Source organism: Phascolarctos cinereus, unplaced genomic scaffold (genome assembly GCF_003287225.1).
Source record: "Phascolarctos cinereus isolate Bilbo 61053 unplaced genomic scaffold, phaCin_HiC Scaffold_4;HRSCAF=312, whole genome shotgun sequence".
NCBI lineage: Eukaryota > Metazoa > Chordata > Mammalia > Diprotodontia > Phascolarctidae > Phascolarctos > Phascolarctos cinereus.
This window is the reverse complement of record NW_027555847.1, coordinates 174,975,498-174,994,525: the sequence shown is the minus strand read 5'-3', so window position 1 is coordinate 174,994,525 and position 19,028 is coordinate 174,975,498. Positions and strand designations below refer to the sequence as shown.

The following is a 19,028-nucleotide window of genomic DNA, read 5'->3' as shown; positions in this document are numbered from 1 at the left end:
CCCTACTTAATAAACTCCCAGCGGCTCCCTATCACCTCCAGGATTGAATACAAAATCCTGTGATGTTCAAAACCCTTCATAACCTCCCCTGACCCCCAAAGCCACCTTTCTAGTCTTCTTACACATTATACTTCCTCTCCCACATACTTCGTAATCTGATGGAACTGGCCTCCATGTTGTTCCTCAGACAAGATAATTATCTCACACCTCCATGCATTTTCACGGGCTGTCTTCTCTCCCTCCTCAGTTCTGCCTCCTGGCTTCCCTGGCTTCCTTTAGGTCCCAGCTAAAATCCTATCTTCTACAAGAAGCTTGTCCCAATCCCCCTTAATCCTAGAGCCTTCCCTCTCTTGACCATCTCCAATTTATCCTGTGTGTGTGTGTGTGTGTGTGTGTGTGTGTGTGTGTGTATGTATGTGTATGTATATCTATCTATCTATTGTTTGTACATACTTGTTTGCATGCTGTCTCCCCTCATCAGACTGAGTTCTTCAAGAAGTTGGGGGACTGTCTTTTGCTTTTCTTTATCTCCTCAGTGGTTAGGCCAGTGACAGTGGCATAGTAGGTGCTTAATTAGTGTTTATTGCCTGGCTAATTGCCCAAGGTGGCAGGTCTGGGATTCAAAACTCAGCTCCTGTGACTCCAGCCTCAGGGCTCTTTCCCCTGAACAAAGAATAGACAAGGATAGATATTGCCCTCTCATGGATTTTCTGGAAAGCGTTTCATTTTTTTCACTGAAAGTACTCTGACATAAATGTTGAACATCTAACCCATTCCCAGCCCCACCTCTTCTCGGGGGAAAAATAGAGACCAAGACACTCACTGGCTGGAGATTTGGTTACTTTTTCTAAAGGTTTTAACTTGATTCTCAGAAATTCTGCCATTTCCTTGTCTTCTTCTTGTTCCCTGTTAGGGCAGACATGTGAAGAAAGGAGAGAAAAGGCCTATGAACTATAAAAGCACTAAAGAGTCATAAAATCTGTAATAAAAATAGGAAAAGGATAAAGTACCATGGGGGAGGGATGTTAAGGTGTGGCCTGAGGTATGTCAAGTTTTATGAGCCACATTGAGAGCCAAAGCTCTTCCTGTGCCTGGGTAGAAATCTGACTAGGGCTTCCCCTCTCTTCCCAGATCTTGATGAAATGGGCCATACTCAACTGCAGAGTTGGGGTGTGTGTGGTTCCCTGGTCACTAACTTCTGACTTCTGAAGACAGCCATCCTTTTTTGATGAAGTCCTTACTGCTATGCTCACTGGCACATCAGACTAGAACTGGGTACCCCTGACCATCCAGCTGCCTGAAGTACCACTGTTCCTCCAGTCACTCTGAGCCTAAGGCTATCCTCGGTCCCATTCACACCATCATCTCTATTTATCCCAGACATAGGCCCCTGAGACCAACCGTCTGGCCCATTCTTCCCACCTGGAAAAGGATCCTCTAGTTGAGCCTTCTAAAGATCGTGCTGCTCCACAAAAGGAGAGTTAAGCTACTCAGTTTTGGAACTTTACCTTGGGGCCAAGATGTCATGATTGTGAATGAGTACAAACTAACCTCGCTTTATGGAGCCTGCCCAAGACTATGTTTCATGCTTCCATCCAGTTAAGACATTCTGTCATCTGTTCTGCCACCATGTATGCATTTTCCTCCCTACCTCTACTTTCCTCCTTTTACTCTAAGAACACTAATAAAATAAAAACGACCATTATTTCTGTAATGGGCATGATAATGGACGTCCTAGGGCTCCACTCATGACTGCAGAATAAAACCATTTTCCCTGACCACTACTCTCTTCAATATGCTGCCTCCCATTAATAAGATGGAAGTTCCTTGGGGGCAGAGACTCTCACTTTTGCATATTTGTCTCCAGCACAGTGCTTGGTATATAGCAGAAGCTCAACAAATGCTTTCCCGTTTATTAGCCTTGTTACTTTTCCCCCCTAAGGTGCTATCAAGACCAAATCTCACAGGAAAGAAAGACTAATGGCCAGATTACCTAGATATGGTCAGCCTATTTGAGGGCTGTTTCCATTCTAGCCACTAATTGGTAGATCTAGGGAGAGACACCTGCCCTGTGTCTTAAACTCACCTTCGTGGTACAAAAAGGGAATGATTATTACAGGTTGGCCCCAGCATACCAATTTTACAAGAATGACTCTTTGGAGGCCCCTTTAATGATTTTTTAGCAAGGGCTCCATTGGATGGGCAGGTTATGTGATGCCCTTGAGGATCCTGAGGGCGGGAATGATCAGGACAGGAGTATCAACAGTGTTCCTAGATCCAAGGATGTCTCAACTTGCCCCAAGTTCTCTCTCCTCTAGAGCCCTGACATGGGGCCATTTGTCACTCTCACCGTAATCGCTCTACTTCAGCATCGTCCACCAGGAAATCTCTCTTTTGCACCAATTTATGGATCTTCTGAATCAATTCATCTTCTCTCTGCTTTTGCAGTTTAGTTTTTTCTTTTTCTGAAAACAAAGAAAAAGATTCAGATAATGAACGAAAGGGTCACTTTGAACTTTGGGGGCATGTGAGGAACAAGGTCAGTCCTGTACTGTAGGAATTTCACTTTGGCAGCTGTGGGGAAGATGGATTGGAATTGGGGGGAAGACATGAAGCAGGGAGATCACAGAAGGCAATTGCAGTAGAGAGGTGATGGCCTGAACTAGGGGAATGTGAGTGGAGAAGAGAGGACAGGTATTTCATGGAGAGAGAATCAACAGGACTTGGAAACTGTTTGGACAAGGGGTAGAGGTGGGGGGAGGGAAAAGTCAAAAGTTATAATAGTTGTAATGGTGGCTCCAAGGTTGTGAACCTGGATGACTTGTAAGGATAGTGGTAACCTGGAGGGAAATAAGGAAGTTAGGAAGAAATGTTGCTTTGGGGAGAAAGATAATGAGTTTCCTTTTGGGCATGCTGGATTTGTGATGTGTATGGGACATCTAGTTGGAGGTGCCCCATGGGGATGTTGGAGTAGATCCCAGGAGAGAGAGAGAGAGAGAGAGAGAGAGAGAGAGAGAGAGGAGAGAGCACACTTTATAGTGACGAAGCTCTTTATAAATATAATTTCATCAGTGTCACAGCAACCCAGTGAGTCAGGTACTACAGGCATTATTATTTCCATTTGACAGATGAAGGAACTAAGCCTCAGTGAGGCTATATGACTCACCCATGGTCACCTGCCTAGCAAATGTCAGAGTTCTTCTGGAATCCAAGCCCAGCACTGCCTAGCGGTCAGCCTGTCAGTCAGTAAGCATTTACTAAGCACCTAGTGTGTCCCAGACACTATGCTAAGCACTGGGAATACAAAGAAAAGCAAAAAATAGTCCCTGCCCTCAAGAAGCTGCCAGTCTAACGGGGGAGATAACATGTGAACAACTGTGTACAGACAAGCTATATACAAGATTAATGGAGGGCAGCTAAGTGGCACAGTAGATAGAGCACCGGCCTTGGATTCAGGAGGACCTGAGTTCAAATGCGGCCTCAGACACATAACACTAGCTGTGTGACCCTGGGCAAGTCACTTAGCCCCATTGCCTAGCCAAAAAAAATAAAAGGAAAGAAAAGATAAATGGGAAATAAACAGAGAGAATGTACCAGAATTAAGAGGGATTGGGAAGGCTTCCTGTACAAGGTGGAGTTTTAGCTGGGACCTGAAGGAATCTAGGGACAGATAGAGGTAGGAGATAGAGGAGGAGAGAGAAAGGAGGGATGGCATTCCAGGCATAGAGAGCAGCCAGAATAACATTTAGCAGATTTTCTCTTCTCCCTGTCCATTGTCCTAGGTGAAGTAATGTGTAAATATACTTCGTTATTTGCGAAACACTATGTAGGGTCTTATCATAAACTATGAACAAAATTGCTAGCTCTCACTGCCTCCATTTTTCTCGGTTGGTTTCTTCCTTTCAGTTGTTTTATTTTGTGTCTTTCACCATTCCTAATGTTCCTTTCCTTCCTTTGCTTCTAGAGACAAGTTGGCGTGCTCTCTCTCTTTCTCTCTTAATCTCTCTCTCTCTCTCTCTCTCTCTCTCTCTCTCTCTCTCTCTCTCTCTGTCTCTCATCATTCAATAAGGCAGAACAGAAATGGTTTGTGATATGATGCTGGTGAGTTAGGAAGACATTCCGGAAGTGTTCCCCAGGACTAATTTGGTTATGTAGAGCTGGGTTGTGGTTTCCTGCTCTAGAACTTAACAAGGAAGGAGTAATTGTGGAACAGGAATTGTGTGCAATTGAAATGTACTTCACAAGCATTGTTTCATCAGAGGAATGGTCCCCATAGAAAGAAGAGTCAGAAAATAAAAGGAGTGAGGGTGGAAACAAGCATTTATTAATTGCCTTTCATTTGCCAGGCATTGTGTTGTTCAGTCATTTCAGTTGTATTCGACTCTTTGTGATGCTATTTGGCATTTTCTTGGAAAAGATACAGGAGTGATTTGCCATCTTCTCCAGTTCATTTTACAAATGAGGTGAACTGAGCAAACAGGGTGAAGTGACTTGGCCAAGGTCACATAGCTAGTGTCTGAGGCCACATTTTAACTCAGGTCTTCCTGAGTCTAGGCCCAGCACTCTATCCACTGCGTCACCCAGCACTCTACAAATTTTACCACATTTGATCCTAATAAAAATCTTGAGATATGCTATTATTATCCCCATTGTGCCACTGAGGAAACTAAGGCCTCAGAAGTTAAGTGACACAGCTAGTAAATACATGAGGCTGGATTTGAACTCAGGTATTCCTGACTCCAGGCCCAGCACTCTATCCACATCACCACATAGCTGCTTAGAATGGGAGAGATACATTTTGGATGAGGAAGGATGTAAATTTACATACTATGGACCTGTTTAGAGTCGCAGACTTGCCCAAGTCTAGTACAGACAGGTGAACTAGATCCCATCCCTGTCCAGTGGGCAGACAGTCTAAACCCTAGTACCAAAAACAAAAGGCTATACTGGAAAAAAGAGACCAAAGAATGACCAAGATAATGCAAAGAGACCTAAGAAAAGATTCAGAAAAGGAAGAGATGGGAACACCATGAACCTCTGGAGGTGATGATGATGGCTGAAAAATGCCACATTCCTCAGTGAAGGGATCAGGCATAGGCTTAGAAGAAAAACTAAGGTTGGAATTGGTTTTCATGTACCCTCCCAAGATTAACCCAGCAGGATGGTCTTAAGTGGCTCTAGCCAAGGGCATCTTCACATCAGCAGCTGAAGAGCAGGTGGGCTCTGCTTTGTCCCTGCCTTGAGAAACATAATTTTCGGGTTGGTTTGGTGTATTTTTGACTTAATACTTTTATTGACACATTGCCAAGAGCTCTGATTTTTCTCTAACCTCAGCTAAATTCATCTAGGACCTGGTACAGCTCTGAAAATAGAAAGAGAGAACTCTTGGTGAGAAAGTGAGGAGGCGGAGTAAAGATAAGGAGGAGGGAGTCTCTCGTGCCTATTTCATGCTGTGGTTTATTCAGGGAAGACTTTGGGCTGAGAAAAAAAAATTGGCATTGATAGGACTCTACACCAACGAGCCATGGCTGTGAGAATACTGGCCCTCAAACAAGCAGTGAGATCACGGCAAATCACTTGGCTTCTCCTTTTGGGTTCCCATCTTTAATTGAGGATGCTGTTTTATAGTGGAAAGAATGTTGGACTGGGAGGCAAGAGGCTTGGCTATAATTCTGCATCCACCATTACAAACTGTGTGATCTTGTGAAAGGCATTTCAGCTTCTTCATTGGTAAATTCAAGGAAGGCTCACACAAGGATCATAGGATAAAGAGGCCAAAGGGACCTCAGAAATCAACTAACCCAGCCGTGTCATTTTATAGATGAGGAAATTGAGGCTTAGAAAGGTCAAGTGATTTGTTTAAAGAGTAGGAGTAAGTTAGCAGAGCTAACATGTAAAGTCAGGTCTTTTTACTTTAAGTCCAGTGGTTGAGAGGGAGATTGGTGAAACAGTACAGCCCTGGACTTCAAGACAGGAAGAAACCTAAGAGTAAGGGTTCGAAAACCACCCCGACAGTAGATGTGTGACCACAGACAAGCCACTTAACCTCACTGAGCCTGGGTTGTTTTTTTAAAATACTTTTTAAAAAAAATTTTAAAATTTATTTTAAACTTAAATGCAAAATAAGGGAAAAAATCACCATGTTCACAGCAGAACATAAGAAGATTCAATATAAAGCAACAAATTTCCCCATTTCAAGAAAACCTATATAATGAATACGACACTTTATTTTCAGAGCTGTCCATCTTTTCTTTGCTTCCTTACATGTTTTCTTTTGTCCTCTGCTGTGCACTTTTTACTTTTTCCCCCTCCCCACCAAGAAGGCTACAATTAAGTGGGCTTGGATCAGGAAGATTCATCTTCCTGACTTCAAATCTGGCCCCATATTTTTTACTAACTGTGTGACCCTGGGCAAGTCACTTAACCCTGTTTGCCTCAGTTTCCTCATCTGTAAAATGAGCTGGAGAAGGAAATGGCAAACCACTCTAGCATCTTTGCCAAGAAAACCCCAAATGGGGTCACAAAGAGTGACTAAACAACAAATTGCAGAAGTCAGTCAGTCAGTCAATAAGTATTTACTAAGTGCTTACTGTGAGCCAGACACTTTGCTAATCACTGGGGACATAAAGAAAGGTAAAGGTGTAGACAGCAAGAAGGGAAGAATGAGCCAGCCTTCCAGGCACAGTGAATCTGGGAGGGAACAGGCTCTTGGCCCCCAGGCATTTCTGAAACATCTGAACCATTACCTGGAATGGCGACTAAATTCTGCAGCTCCTGCTTAAGGTCCATGATGTCCTTGCACAGCTGGATGTCATCCATCCTGTACAAACAGGAGGGAGAGAGAGAAAACAAAATCACACCTCAAAAGCAGAATTGGGTTTTTCCTCTCTGAAGCTTGGTCAAATCTCCCTCCACCCCCAAACCACCATGACAATGTACTTTTTGCTACTTGAGAATTTCTCCCTCCAAACCCAGGGGCCCGAGTCAATCACTTCATCCCCAACTGAGGAGGTGTTTGTGACCAAAGCCACATGAGACATTATTTTAGAAAAAGAAAGGGGGGTGTGGGAGGGAGTGGGGAATCCTAGCAGGTGCCTGCTACCCCTTGGGCTTATTTGTGCCAAGCCAGATGGATGCAGATGTCTCCCGCAGATTCCTCATTAGCTGCTTTTTCATTAGTGCCTCTCTTAGGTTGCTCTGAAAACAGACCCCTGCCCTTTTCATCAGAGCGAAGTGAGGTCAGCCTAAAGTGCTGGGATTGACCAAGAATGCAGCTTTATTATTTTTCGTAGGAGAAAGAAAGGACTAGGCAGACAAGAAAAGGGAGAGGGAAGGAAATTAGGGGCAGAGGGGCAAGGAGAGACAATGACAAGTGACTAATCTTCAGTTGAAGCAGCTTTAAATTGCAGCTTGAGAGGCAGAGTGGTGTGGAATAAAGCCAGCATTAAACCTTGGAAGAACGGGGTTCAAGTCCTGACTCTGACACACATTAGCTGTGTTAGTACAGCTAAGTCCCTGCACCTCTCTCTGCTCTAGGAAATGCTCTATGATTCTAAGTTACAGAGAGGGTGCCACCTTGCATTGGTAAAAGGAGTTCCATGTCAATATAATCACAAAGTCCCGTCCCTCTCCTTTTTGAAAGCCACAAAATCCTAACAATAGTTTTTAATCCATCCCCCATAACAATAAAATCCTTTCCATTTAATTATATCATTCATTCAATAATTAGGTGCATGATAATATTGGGCAGCTACGTGGCGCAGTGAATAGACTGGCTGGCCTGGAGTCAGGAAGATTCATCTTCCTGCGTTCAATTGTGACCTCAGACATTTACTAACTGAGTGACCCTGGACAAGTCATTTGACCCTGTTTGCTTCAGTTTTCTTATCTGTAAAATGAGCTGGAAAAGGAAATGACAAACCACTCTAGTATCTTTGCCAAGAAAACCCCAAATGGGGTCACCAAGAGTTTTGACATGACTGAATAAGAAAAAGACAGTATCAGGCTCTGGGGACACAGAAGCAAAACCTTAATAGGCCCTGCCCTTTAAGGAGCTTATAGTTTCCTGGACATAAACAGTACATACCAAGATGATGACAAGTAGGTACAGAGTATCTCTTTACAAATAGATATAAAGTATATCTATGATGGAAATACAAAGTACTAGCTCCAGGGAGGGTGCTAGTTTTACACTTAATAGAGTACTTTTATATGATCTCATTTGGTTCTCACAGAAATCTTATGAAATGTGTAAAGCAGAGGTTCCCCTCATTTTTAAGAGGAAAAAGGGGCTTAAAGTCACAGTGAAATACCCAAGACAGAGCTATAGTAAGTGTCATTTGGACTTGGTACCCAGGTTTTCTAAATGTTTCCCTCACAACAAACCTTGGATGTAGGTAGTAAAAAATTTCCATTTTGTACATTGGGGAACAGTCCATGTTGTCACATTCTGAAAGTGCTTTGGTGAGAGCCTCATTGATTGAGGGAAGTCTCTAAACCATATTTCCTGGAAGACTGTGTGCATGAGTTGAGTTTGCTCTGTTTATTTTTAATATAAATTTTCTTTAGTATAAACATCAATAAATATGAACATTTCAACATACAAAGGAGGAGGAAAATGGGATTATAAATGAAAATGAATTTCATTTATCTAGTTTGTTTTTAAAGTGTATATTAAATTTAATATGGTAGTAACAAAACTACTCTACTCATGTATCCCCTTCCATTCTCTTTGGTATGTTTAAAAAAAATGTTTTGTTTATATCCATTTCCTCTTCATTCTCCTCTTCCTCCCTTATCCTTCCCCCTCCTCCTTTCCCCTTCCCTTTTTCTTCTTTCTCCCTCCCTCCCTCCTCCCTCCTCCTCCTCCTCCTCCATCATTAGCTACATCTAGAAGCTCTCCCTTATAACTAAGCATGCCTAATTTAGAAAGAGGATGGAAGTCTCAATGGTGTGAATGAAAAGCAGGCTTGCAATTGACAGAGAGAGAAGCAAGAATGGGGGAGTAGATATGTCCAGAGATTTGGGGAGGCAGCCATCCAAGGATAAGTGCTGGGAATGCGGAATACTCCATAGCATTCCTTGTTATCTGCCTTACATTCTGTTTCATTAAATGTTTTCTGTTTTGAACTTATTTCTGCTGGATTGGTCTGGGGGAGATTCAGTGGAAACAGGGGCTTGAAGCTATTAGTTGGAAGAGATGATAGACCCCTAAAAGAGCCATGAGTGTGGGGATATTACATTTGTGGGGGCTGATCTGGGATTCTCTTTTTATTTTTTACACTTTTTTGGTTTGTTTTTCAGTGAGGCTGTTTTGACTCTGGCTATGGTTCCTCCCAGAATCTTCATTTTAAGGAAGATGCCCAGGCTAACCATATCTTCATTCCTCTTTGGCTGCATTCCTGATTCTCCCACAGGACTTTTTTTTGGAGGGGTTTGGGGGAGAGCTCAAGCAAGTCACTGCTTTTACTCTGCCATCTTGGCTCCACTCCAGGACTTTTAAAAAAAAAAAGTATGCCACAGAAACCTCTTCCCCCTGGAAGCTCCCTCCACCCTGGACTACTTCTCATATTGGAAATCACCTTCACTCACCCCTGCAGCTGTTCCCTCTGACTGGCTGGTTCCTCCCACAACCACCATTTTAAGGGGGATGCCCAGGCCAACCATGTCTTCACCCAGGCTGCAGTCTTGATTCTGCAGACTTTCTCTACAATATGGCCCTGCACCAGGCACCCTGAATCACCTCCATCCTGCCCACTCCATTTTCAGCTTTCTTTTCTGTGTTGTCTTCCCCTTCCAGAATGTTAGCCCCTTAAGGGGAGGGCCTGTCCTTTTTGGGTGTATTTGTATTCCCAGTCTGGGCCATCTCCAGTCCTCCTAATCTACATCTTGCCACTGGATCCAGATGGCTGTGGAGGAGAAAGTGAGGCTGATGACTTTGCACAATCCTACCTCACTTAAATCCAATTCACTTGCAAGTCATGGCATCACCTTCCTGATGTCATGGTCCTCTTCAAGAATGAAGGACAGGGGGGCAGCTAGGTGGTGCACTGGATAGAGCCCTAGCCTTGGAGTCAGGAGAACCTGAGTTCAAATCCAGCCACAGACACATAACACTTACTAGCTGTGTGACTCTGGGCAAGTCACTTAACCCCAAGTGCACACACAAAAAAAAGAATGAAGGACAAACAACAAACAAGTATTCCCAGTGCTTAGCACATGGTGAGTGCTTAATAAATACTTGTTGACTTGACTATTTCAGGGACCCAGAGAAGTTTCTACTTTTTCTTTTTCTCCCCTCACTGAAACACTTATAGGCCAGACCAGTGGGTCAATCCAAGGACAGGAGAGCAATACTGAGCTGTAATTCATGTATAGAGACCACATGGAGAAGATTCAAGCTGCTCCATTATGATTCCCAACCCAAGGCAGAAGCCCAGGGAAAGACACCTTAGGAGACCAAGAATATCACTGTGCCTCTCTCTCTTCCCCTTTCACTCTAATAACTCACAGTTAAGAGCTGAGCCAAATATTCCTGAGAGACGACTAGTGGAGATGGCTATCTGTGGCTAGGGAGTCAGCCAATAAACATCAAGCACCTACTGTATGCCAGGCTCTGGGCTAAGTTCTGGGGATACAAAGAAAGTCAAAAGACTGTCTCTGCTATCAAGGAGTTACTAGAGACCTTTAATACTCCTTCCTCTTTATCTACCTTGACGGTAAGTGTCAGATGGATTGGTCAGAGGCAGATTTTACGTAAACGGAGGCTCGAAGATACAAGTTTGAATGGGCCCTTAAAGAGCACGAACCTGAAAGTAGACAAAAATGGTGCTACATTCAGGATTGGAAGCTGAGGCTCAGAAAGGTTAAAATGACTTGCTCCAGTTTATCCAGTCAGAATCAGCTGGTTTCCTGACTGCAGGTGTTCACTTGCCTATACTGTCCTTCTTTGTCAGGCCTCCAACCAACACAGCATTTTTAAGTTAGTGATTGTCCCAGTGTGACTGACATTGGGTACTTGTGTCACAATCCTAAAGCTTCCAGGGCTCTAGTCTAGAGAGATTTACCATTTCTAAGACCCTGGTTGATGGAGGAAGAAGAAAAAGAAAACCCAGCTTGTGTTATTACAGGCCTTAGTCCTTCATGCTGGGCCAGGTGGGACAAATACATCTTTTTATCTATGTTCAGTGGGGAGAGGTGAGGAGGGACTGTCAGACTAATATGTGGTTCTTTACAAAATTTAATCCAAAACAACACAGTCTTTATGCACCAGGAACTTAAGCTACAACCTAATGTAAGGCCTGCGGAGACAAAGGCAGACTTGAAGAAAAGGGCAGGTTTTCTCAAAATGCCAGGGGGAACTGATTTATTTTTTTATACTTAATGTGTGCTTTGGAATTCTTAGGGGATAGGGGAAATTTTCAAAAGAAATTTTTATTTTCAGAAGAAAATAAAAAGAAGTGGTATGGAGTAAGAAACCTATTCAATGGAGCTCTCCTATAGCTATTAGCTCAGGATCAAATAGAAAATCCTCCCTAGGTGGTCTTCTACTCTTGAATCACAGGGATTCTGAGAAGAGAAGGGGAGTTTGCTGGCCACTGAGTAGTAGAGACAGTAGATCTGGGATTCTTAAACTGGGGTCCACAGACCCCCAAAAGGTCTTTGTATAAGTTTCAGTGGGTCCATGTACTTGGATGGCAAAAAAATGACATCTGTATTTTCACTAACCTGTGACTAAAATTTAGCACTTCCTTCATTATTTAAAAATATTATTCTGAGGGGCAGCTAAGGTGGTACAGTGGATAGAGCACTGGCTCTGAAGTCAGGAGGATCTGAGTTCAAATGTGGCCTCAGACCAAACACTTGACATTTACTGGCTGTGTGACCCTGGGCAAGTCACTTAACCCCAACTGCCTAAAAAAAAATTATTCTGAGAAAACGTCCACTGGCTTGATGCCAAAGAAATGTGATGCAAAAATGGTTAAGAACTGAAAAAGAGTATTATATCCTTTTTTGGAACCAACTATAGGGTCAGGCTCTGTTGGTGATTTGATTTTCTCATCTTGGGATGGAGGAAGGGAACTAAGGGTCTTAGACTCTAGCCCTGAAGTGAGTTAGGATGTCCTAGGGCCAGGTGACAACAGGCTTGGCACTGGATTTCTTTGTCCTTTGCCAACTTGTTCAGTTCAGTCATTTTTTCAGTTGTGTCTGGCTCTTTGCGACTGTTTTCTTGGCAGAGACACCAGAGAGGTTTGCTATTTCCTTTTCTAGTTCGTTTTACAGATGAGGAAACTGAGGCAAATAGGATTAAGTGATTTGCCCAGGGTCGCATAGCTAGTTAGTATCTGAGGCTATTTTTGAACTCAGGAAGATGAGTCTTCCTGACTGCAGGCCTGGCACTCTTATCTACCGAGCCACCTAACTTCCCCTTTGCCATCTTAACTAATTTTAAATGTTCCCTTTAGCAGAAAATAGCACTGAGGACCCACTAAAGCATGTATGGAGGGTACAAATGTGTGTTATGTGATGCATGTATAACTATCTCACAGTGACATGCTTGGGACTAATGTGTTAGTACAGTTACAGCTAATAAATTGTCGTGACACATCCATAAACAATGAAACCTTTTCTTCTAAGGAAAACCCAAGGTATTGAAGCATCATTTATGACCATCGAGCTTTTCTTCTTTCCATGTCACAGGAGACCCAAGTCCAGTACTATTTCTGCTACTACCTAGCTTATTGACAGTTCCTGGCAAGTTGTTTCCTTGGTCTCAGTTTCCCCCTCTGTAAAATGAAGAGGTAGGTAGGACTAGATAACCCTTTCAACTCTACAATGCTAAGTTATCTCTATGCATGGGCCAGATTTTCATTTCTTCTTCTATACTTAGGCTTGTTGTAGGATATCAGAGTTGAAATATAATATATGATATTATATTACTATGCAACATATTATTATATAACAAGTGGTCTCTGTGTCCCCTGTGATGGGAACTCACTATCTTTTAAGACAGTCCCTTACACTTTGAAGCATTTCTAATGTTTAGGAAGTTTCCCTTACATTGAGCTGAAATCTGCCTCTCTGTAACTTCCAACCATTGCTTCTAATTCTGCCCTCTGGGACCAAACAAAACAAATCTAATTCTTTTTCCACATGAAGAAAGATGTCATTCCTGTCTAAGGCTTTTTCCCTCCTCCAGGCAAAACAACCTTATTTCCTTGAACAGATCTTAAAGCCTATTTTCAAATCCCTTTGCCAACCTGATTGTCCTCCTCCAGATGTACTCCAGTATTGTCAACATCCTCCTAAAATCTCACTCCTAGAAATAAATGTAATGCTTCAGAGATAGTCTGCCCACAGCAAAATACAGAGACACTATCATCCTCTCACTCTTGGGCCCCCAGAAAAGTGAACCCAGGTTCAAATCACTCAATGGGTCAGCAGCCTCTTAAAACTATAGTTCATGAGCCCCCATGGATGTGTTCACTTTTACCTGTCAACCAGAGCACACAGTAGTTAAAAGAAAAGTTATTTAAACAGACAAAATAGCAAATGAAATAATGATTCCCCATATATGCCCATGCTGGCACTGTAGAAGACACAAAAGAATTTCCTGTCATGCAATCTAGTTGGGGAAATCTAGTTCAGAGAAGGGTGAGTATCTTTTGGACTGGAATAGTTAAAGAAAGCTTCATGGAGGAATTGAAGCTTGAAACTGGCCTAGAAGGATGAGTATACTTTGGAGTGACAGAGAGGATGAGGAAGCAGAATTCTAAGTGGAGGAAAGGTCAAGAGCAAAGGAAAAGAGGTAGAAATGGAGTATGGGTGGTGGGGTAAGGGATCAGTAATGAGCCTGACTGGCTTAATTGGAAGACAGGGTATGTATTAGAGAACAGAGTGATCTATTCGGATAGGTAAAGTAGGCCCAGATTACGCAAGGACTTGGAATGTTGGGCAATGGAAGTTGAACTTGATGCAGGAGTCACTAGGGAGCATTGGAAGGGGTATAAGAGGTCAACTAGTCCAACCCCATAATTTTACAGAAGAGGAAATTAGGGCCCAGAAAAGTTGTGATTTGACTAAAACATAGCTAATTAGAAGGAGAGGTAGGGCTGGAACCAGTGTTTCCAGATGCCCAACACAGTGCTCTTCCCCACATTAGAACATAAGCTCCTTGAGGGCAGACTGTTTTTCCCTTTCTTTGAATCCCTAGTGTTTAGCATTGTACTTGGCAAATGTTGTTGTTTAGTCATTTTTCAGTCATGTCTGACTTGTCACCCCTTTTGGGGTTTTCTTGGCAAAGATACTGGAGTAGTTTGTCATTTCCTTGTCCAGCTCATTTTATAGACGAGGAAATTGAGGCAAACAGGATTAAGTGATCTGCCCAGGGTCTCACAGCTAGTAAGTGTCTGAGGCTGGATTTGAACTTAGGTCTTGCTTGACTCCAGGCCTGGCATTCTGTTCCACTGTGTCACCTACCTGCCCTACTTGGCAAATAGTAAGCACGTAAAAAATGATTCTTGGCTGATTGATTAATTTCTTCTAAAAATATAGTATTCCCAATTCAGAGATGGGGGAGAAGCCAAGAGATTTGTCCAAAGAGTAAATTTAATGTGCGAGGGGTAGAACCCAACTGTCCTGATTCCTAGCCCAGAGTCATGTCGGTGGTAAAGTTCTTCTCTGGAACTGCAGCTGGGAATGTGGCACTACAAGATGAAAGCTGAGGCTGGCCTTCTGGTGCTCTCCAGGTATTGGAGCAATGAGATCTGGCAGTTTCTGTAACATCTATAATTTCCTCTCTTCTCATTCTCTTCCCTGGGTAGGAATGTTGAGGTTTCTCTCTCTCTCTCTCTCTCTCTCTCTCTCTCTCTCTCTCTCCCTTCCCCCCCCACTCACTCCCTGTTTCTCCCTCCTTCCCTCTCTCTCTCCTTGTCTTCTCTCTCTCTCTCTCTCTCTCTCTCTCTCTCTCTCTCTCTCTCTCTCTCTCTCTCTCTCTCCTCCCTCCCTCCCTCCCTCCCTCCCTTCCTATCTCTCTCTCTCTCTCTGTCTCTCTCTCTCTCTCTCTCTCTCCCTCCCTCCCTCTCTCTCTCTCTCTCCCTCCCTCCCTCCCTCCCTCCCTTCCTATCTCTCTCTCTCTGTCTCTCTGTCTCTCTCTCTCTGTCTCTCTCTGTCTCTCTCTCTGTCTCTCTCTCTCTCTCTGTCTCTCTCTGTCTCTCTCTCTCTCTCTCTCTCTCTCTCTCTCTGTCTCTCTCTCTCTCTCTCTCTCTCTCTCTCTCTCTCTCTCTCTCTCTCTCTCTCTCTCTTTCTCCTCAGGCTGAAACCCCAAAGTTCATCTTGGTCAAAAGTGACAGCTAGTCCTAGGAGGACGACCTAAAGCCCCTCTTGGCTCAGTGGCTCATGAGGTATCAAGCTGACAAAACCAGCTCTGACCAGCCAACACTGATGTTGCTCAGGAAAATTACCAGACCTCAAATTGGCCAAATCAGGTGACAGTTTTTGTCCTGCTGCCCTCGGGCACCTTTCCAGGTAACTTAATGTACTGTCATCAAGTTTGTAAAGAGGTAAACAGTGAAATAGCTGGGGAAGGGAGGTTTCCCAGCTCTGTAGATTCTGGTTTATTTATATGGATGCCTGAGTCAGTCCAGTTATTGACCTGTGAACAGTCTGGAATCTCAGCTGAATGAAGTTGCTCTGGCCTAGGCAAGAATATGGCTAATGTGTCATGTCCTCAAGTGGAGGGATATTGGAAAAGCAAAGAAAAAGGAGGAGAAGGAAGAAGGGCAGGAGGAAAAGGAAAAGTGGGAAGGGAAGGAGAAGAAGAAAAAGAAGAAGAAAAAAAGAAGTAGTAGTAGTAGTAGTAGTAGTAGTAGTTGTGTCATTTCCTTAGCACTTGTGACCTACAAAATATTTCCCACAGGTCAAGACAACCTGTATGGAAAATGGTTAATCAGTCAATAAGCATTTATTAAGTGTATAGCTATGTGCCAGACACCGAAAAGCACTGAAGATGCAAAAAGAGGCAAAAAAACAGTCCCTGCCCTCAAGGAGCTCACAATCTAACAGGAGAGACAAGTACACAAATATGTACAAACAAGCTATATACACGATCAATAGGAAATAAGTAAGAGAGGAAAGGCAGGAGGCTTAAGGTAGTGCAAGCATTTTCCCTATGAGGATACTGAGGCTTGGTGAAAATTAACTTAAGATCACAGCCACATGGCTAGTAAATGGAGGGAGCCAGAACTCAAACCCAGGGCTTCCAACTCTTGAATCCAGTGCTTTTTCCATGACTGCCTCCAGTGTTCATGCTCCCCTTATGTACACTGAAGTAAGTACCTCCTTTGTGGTAAGGGAGGAGGAAATTAGTTCTTCAGAAGGTTGGAACCCTTCCCTAGCAGCAATATGTTGTTGTCAAATTTCCCAAAGTCTCCTCCTCCTCCTTCTCTTCCTCCTCCTCCACTCCAGTACTAGTTAATGATATGTGTTTCCAATATGTCAGTCAAATCTAATGAGCAACATGGAAAGAGTCCCAGATCTAGAATCTCAGGACCTGGGTTTGAATCTTGCCACTTGGCACTACCTGTGTGATGCTGGGCGAGTTACTTCCCAGTCAGAGCCTCAGTTTTCTCACTAAAATGAGAAAGTTGAACTAGATGACCTCCAAGTTCTAAAGCTGTAATCCTTTATCCCCAGGGAAGATAGTTAAAAAGGTGCGCATTCCATTCTATTTAATTCAACATTGATTTAGGTCCTCAAACCTTGGTTAAGGGCCTACTGGGCTAAAGGCCTTGTGATAAGCAGTGGGGATATGAAGGAAAAAAAATGAAACCATGCCTTCCTTCAAGAAGTTTATCACTGCCCTCAAGGGTATAACTGCCTACAGGGGGCAACTAGGTGGCACAGTGAATAGAGCTCCAGCTTTGGAGTCAGGAGGACCTGAGTTCAAATCCAACCTCAGACACTTGACACTTACTAGCTGTGTGACCGTGGGCAAGTCACTTAACCCCAGCTGCCTCACCAAAGAACAAAAAACCAAAAACAAAAACAAAAAAAAGAATGTAAGGGAATAACTCCCTACAATTCCTGGGGCACACACTTTTGGGAGAGAGGGACTCCTCCACTTCACTAATTATCAGCCACACACTAATAGAATTAAGAAGCTCTGGATTTCAGCAACACAAAACCATTCCCTGAAGAATGTATAAGTGATGATGGAATATTTAAAATTCTATCATAGAGATTCACCATTGGGAACACCATCCATCAGTGAAGAGCTAGCAAGTTCCAATTAAACATCTGATCAAGAAGCAGTATGATTTTACATTTGCCCATTAATACTGTTTCTATTCCAAGCCACCTCAGCACTCTGGCCTTCATTTGTCTCCAGTTCCCCTAACGTGTCACTATTTCTCTATAATTGCTCCCAACTCCCTGCTCCTACTTTCAAACCCAACCCACTCCCCTGTCAGCTGGGGAATTCCTGAGCGCACTTTCATGCTCCCCTGATTCTAAACTCCTTCTACTCCAGAGGAACTTTGATCTCCTCCTTTGATCTCCTCCATGTGACTATTCCCTCCAACAAAGTAGATCTCTACCCATCCATGCTTGCTCATCCTGTGAGACTCTTGTCCATGTCTACCCACAAGTCCCTACTTCAAGGCTTCATAGTGGCATGAAGATTACCCTAGGTTCTTGAAAGCTATGCCAGCAGAACATACTCTGGCAGGTTATATCATGCTGGAAAGGTTTCAGGTTTAGTCTTGGCAATAGTCTGTGTTGGTTTTCTCAGGACCAGTCTAACCAAGCAGAAGGAAACTCATCACCAGTTGGCTGGCCACAATGATCCATGAAACAATGATTAAAAAACGAAACAGTCTTCAGTTCCTCTTCGGCTTCTCCAGTGACGGTGGTAGAAAAGGAGGCAGGGATGGCTAAGAATCATGTGGTTTTTAGATTGTCTCTAAATAACCCTCAATCCTTCACCCCTGATTTTTCACCACCATCCCTAGGGGTAGGGCATCTGAAAATGCTTTTAACTGAAGACTAGGAAGAGGTCCTTGTCCCAGGAGAGACTTTTTCTCTACCTTTCTTCCCTTCTGTCTGAAGATACGGGTTTGGTCATATTAACCACACCCTCAGCCTAGTACTACTGATGTGCCAAACAGAAAACCTAATTTTTCTTTCAAGGCAGCATGCTACAGTTATTATTATTATTAACAATAATAGTAAATATACTATGGTATATTTACTATAGTATATACTATAGTAAATAACTATAATAGTAAATAAATTTTATTATTGATTACATTTAATTTATTCATTATTTGTTACATACTATTTATTATTTATTCATTTAAGTCTTACTATTTATTTTCATTATTTATTTAGCCCTTTAAGGTTTGCAAAGTCCTTTACAAATATTTATCTCATTTTATCCTCATAAACCTGGGAAGTAGATATTATTATGATTCCCCACTTTGCAGATGAGGAGATTGAGGCAGACATACGTTAATTTACTTGCCCAAGGTCACTCAGATAATAAATGCATGAAAACAATTCTTCCTGATTACAAGTACAGGACTATCCACTGAGTACTATCCACTATCCACTCACAAGTCCCATTAGACACCAGATTGCTGAACCATAAGGAGATATGAAGAGCCTTTTCAATTCAATTTACAATGAATTAAATTAATCAGGTATTTATTAAATACTTAATATACAGAGTGTCCCAAAAGTCGCTTTGCTTTACTAAAACTTTTGGGACTCTCTGTAAATGTAAAACATTATGAAAATATTTTGAAAACATTCTATGGAGATAGAGCTGAAAATGAGATAGGTCTTACTCTTAAAGTGCTTACATGAGCAGAGGTGGTGGTGGTAGTGGTGGTAAGGGGTAGGAAATATAAAATATACACAGATGAGCAAATACAAGGTAATTAAAGGAGAGAAAGACACACACACACACACACACACAGGGCACATTAACAATTGCTAGGGATCAAGGAAGGCTTCATGGAAGAGGTGAG

At 42.8% G+C, this 19,028-nt stretch overlaps 1 protein-coding gene across 1 annotated transcript in view; it reads right to left on the bottom strand.

Annotated features, from left to right (window-relative positions):
* BMERB1 (bMERB domain containing 1) overlaps window positions 1-19,028 on the bottom strand; it is a 131,711-nt gene that overhangs the window by 3,671 nt on the left and 109,012 nt on the right. Inside the window, exons 3-5 of the mRNA XM_021001857.2 lie at window positions 6,747-6,820; window positions 2,351-2,465; window positions 824-906 (exon numbers count right to left, since the gene is read on the bottom strand). Coding sequence (XP_020857516.1) covers window positions 824-906; window positions 2,351-2,465; window positions 6,747-6,820 — 272 coding nt within the window. The remainder of the gene's footprint in view (window positions 1-823; window positions 907-2,350; window positions 2,466-6,746; window positions 6,821-19,028) is intronic.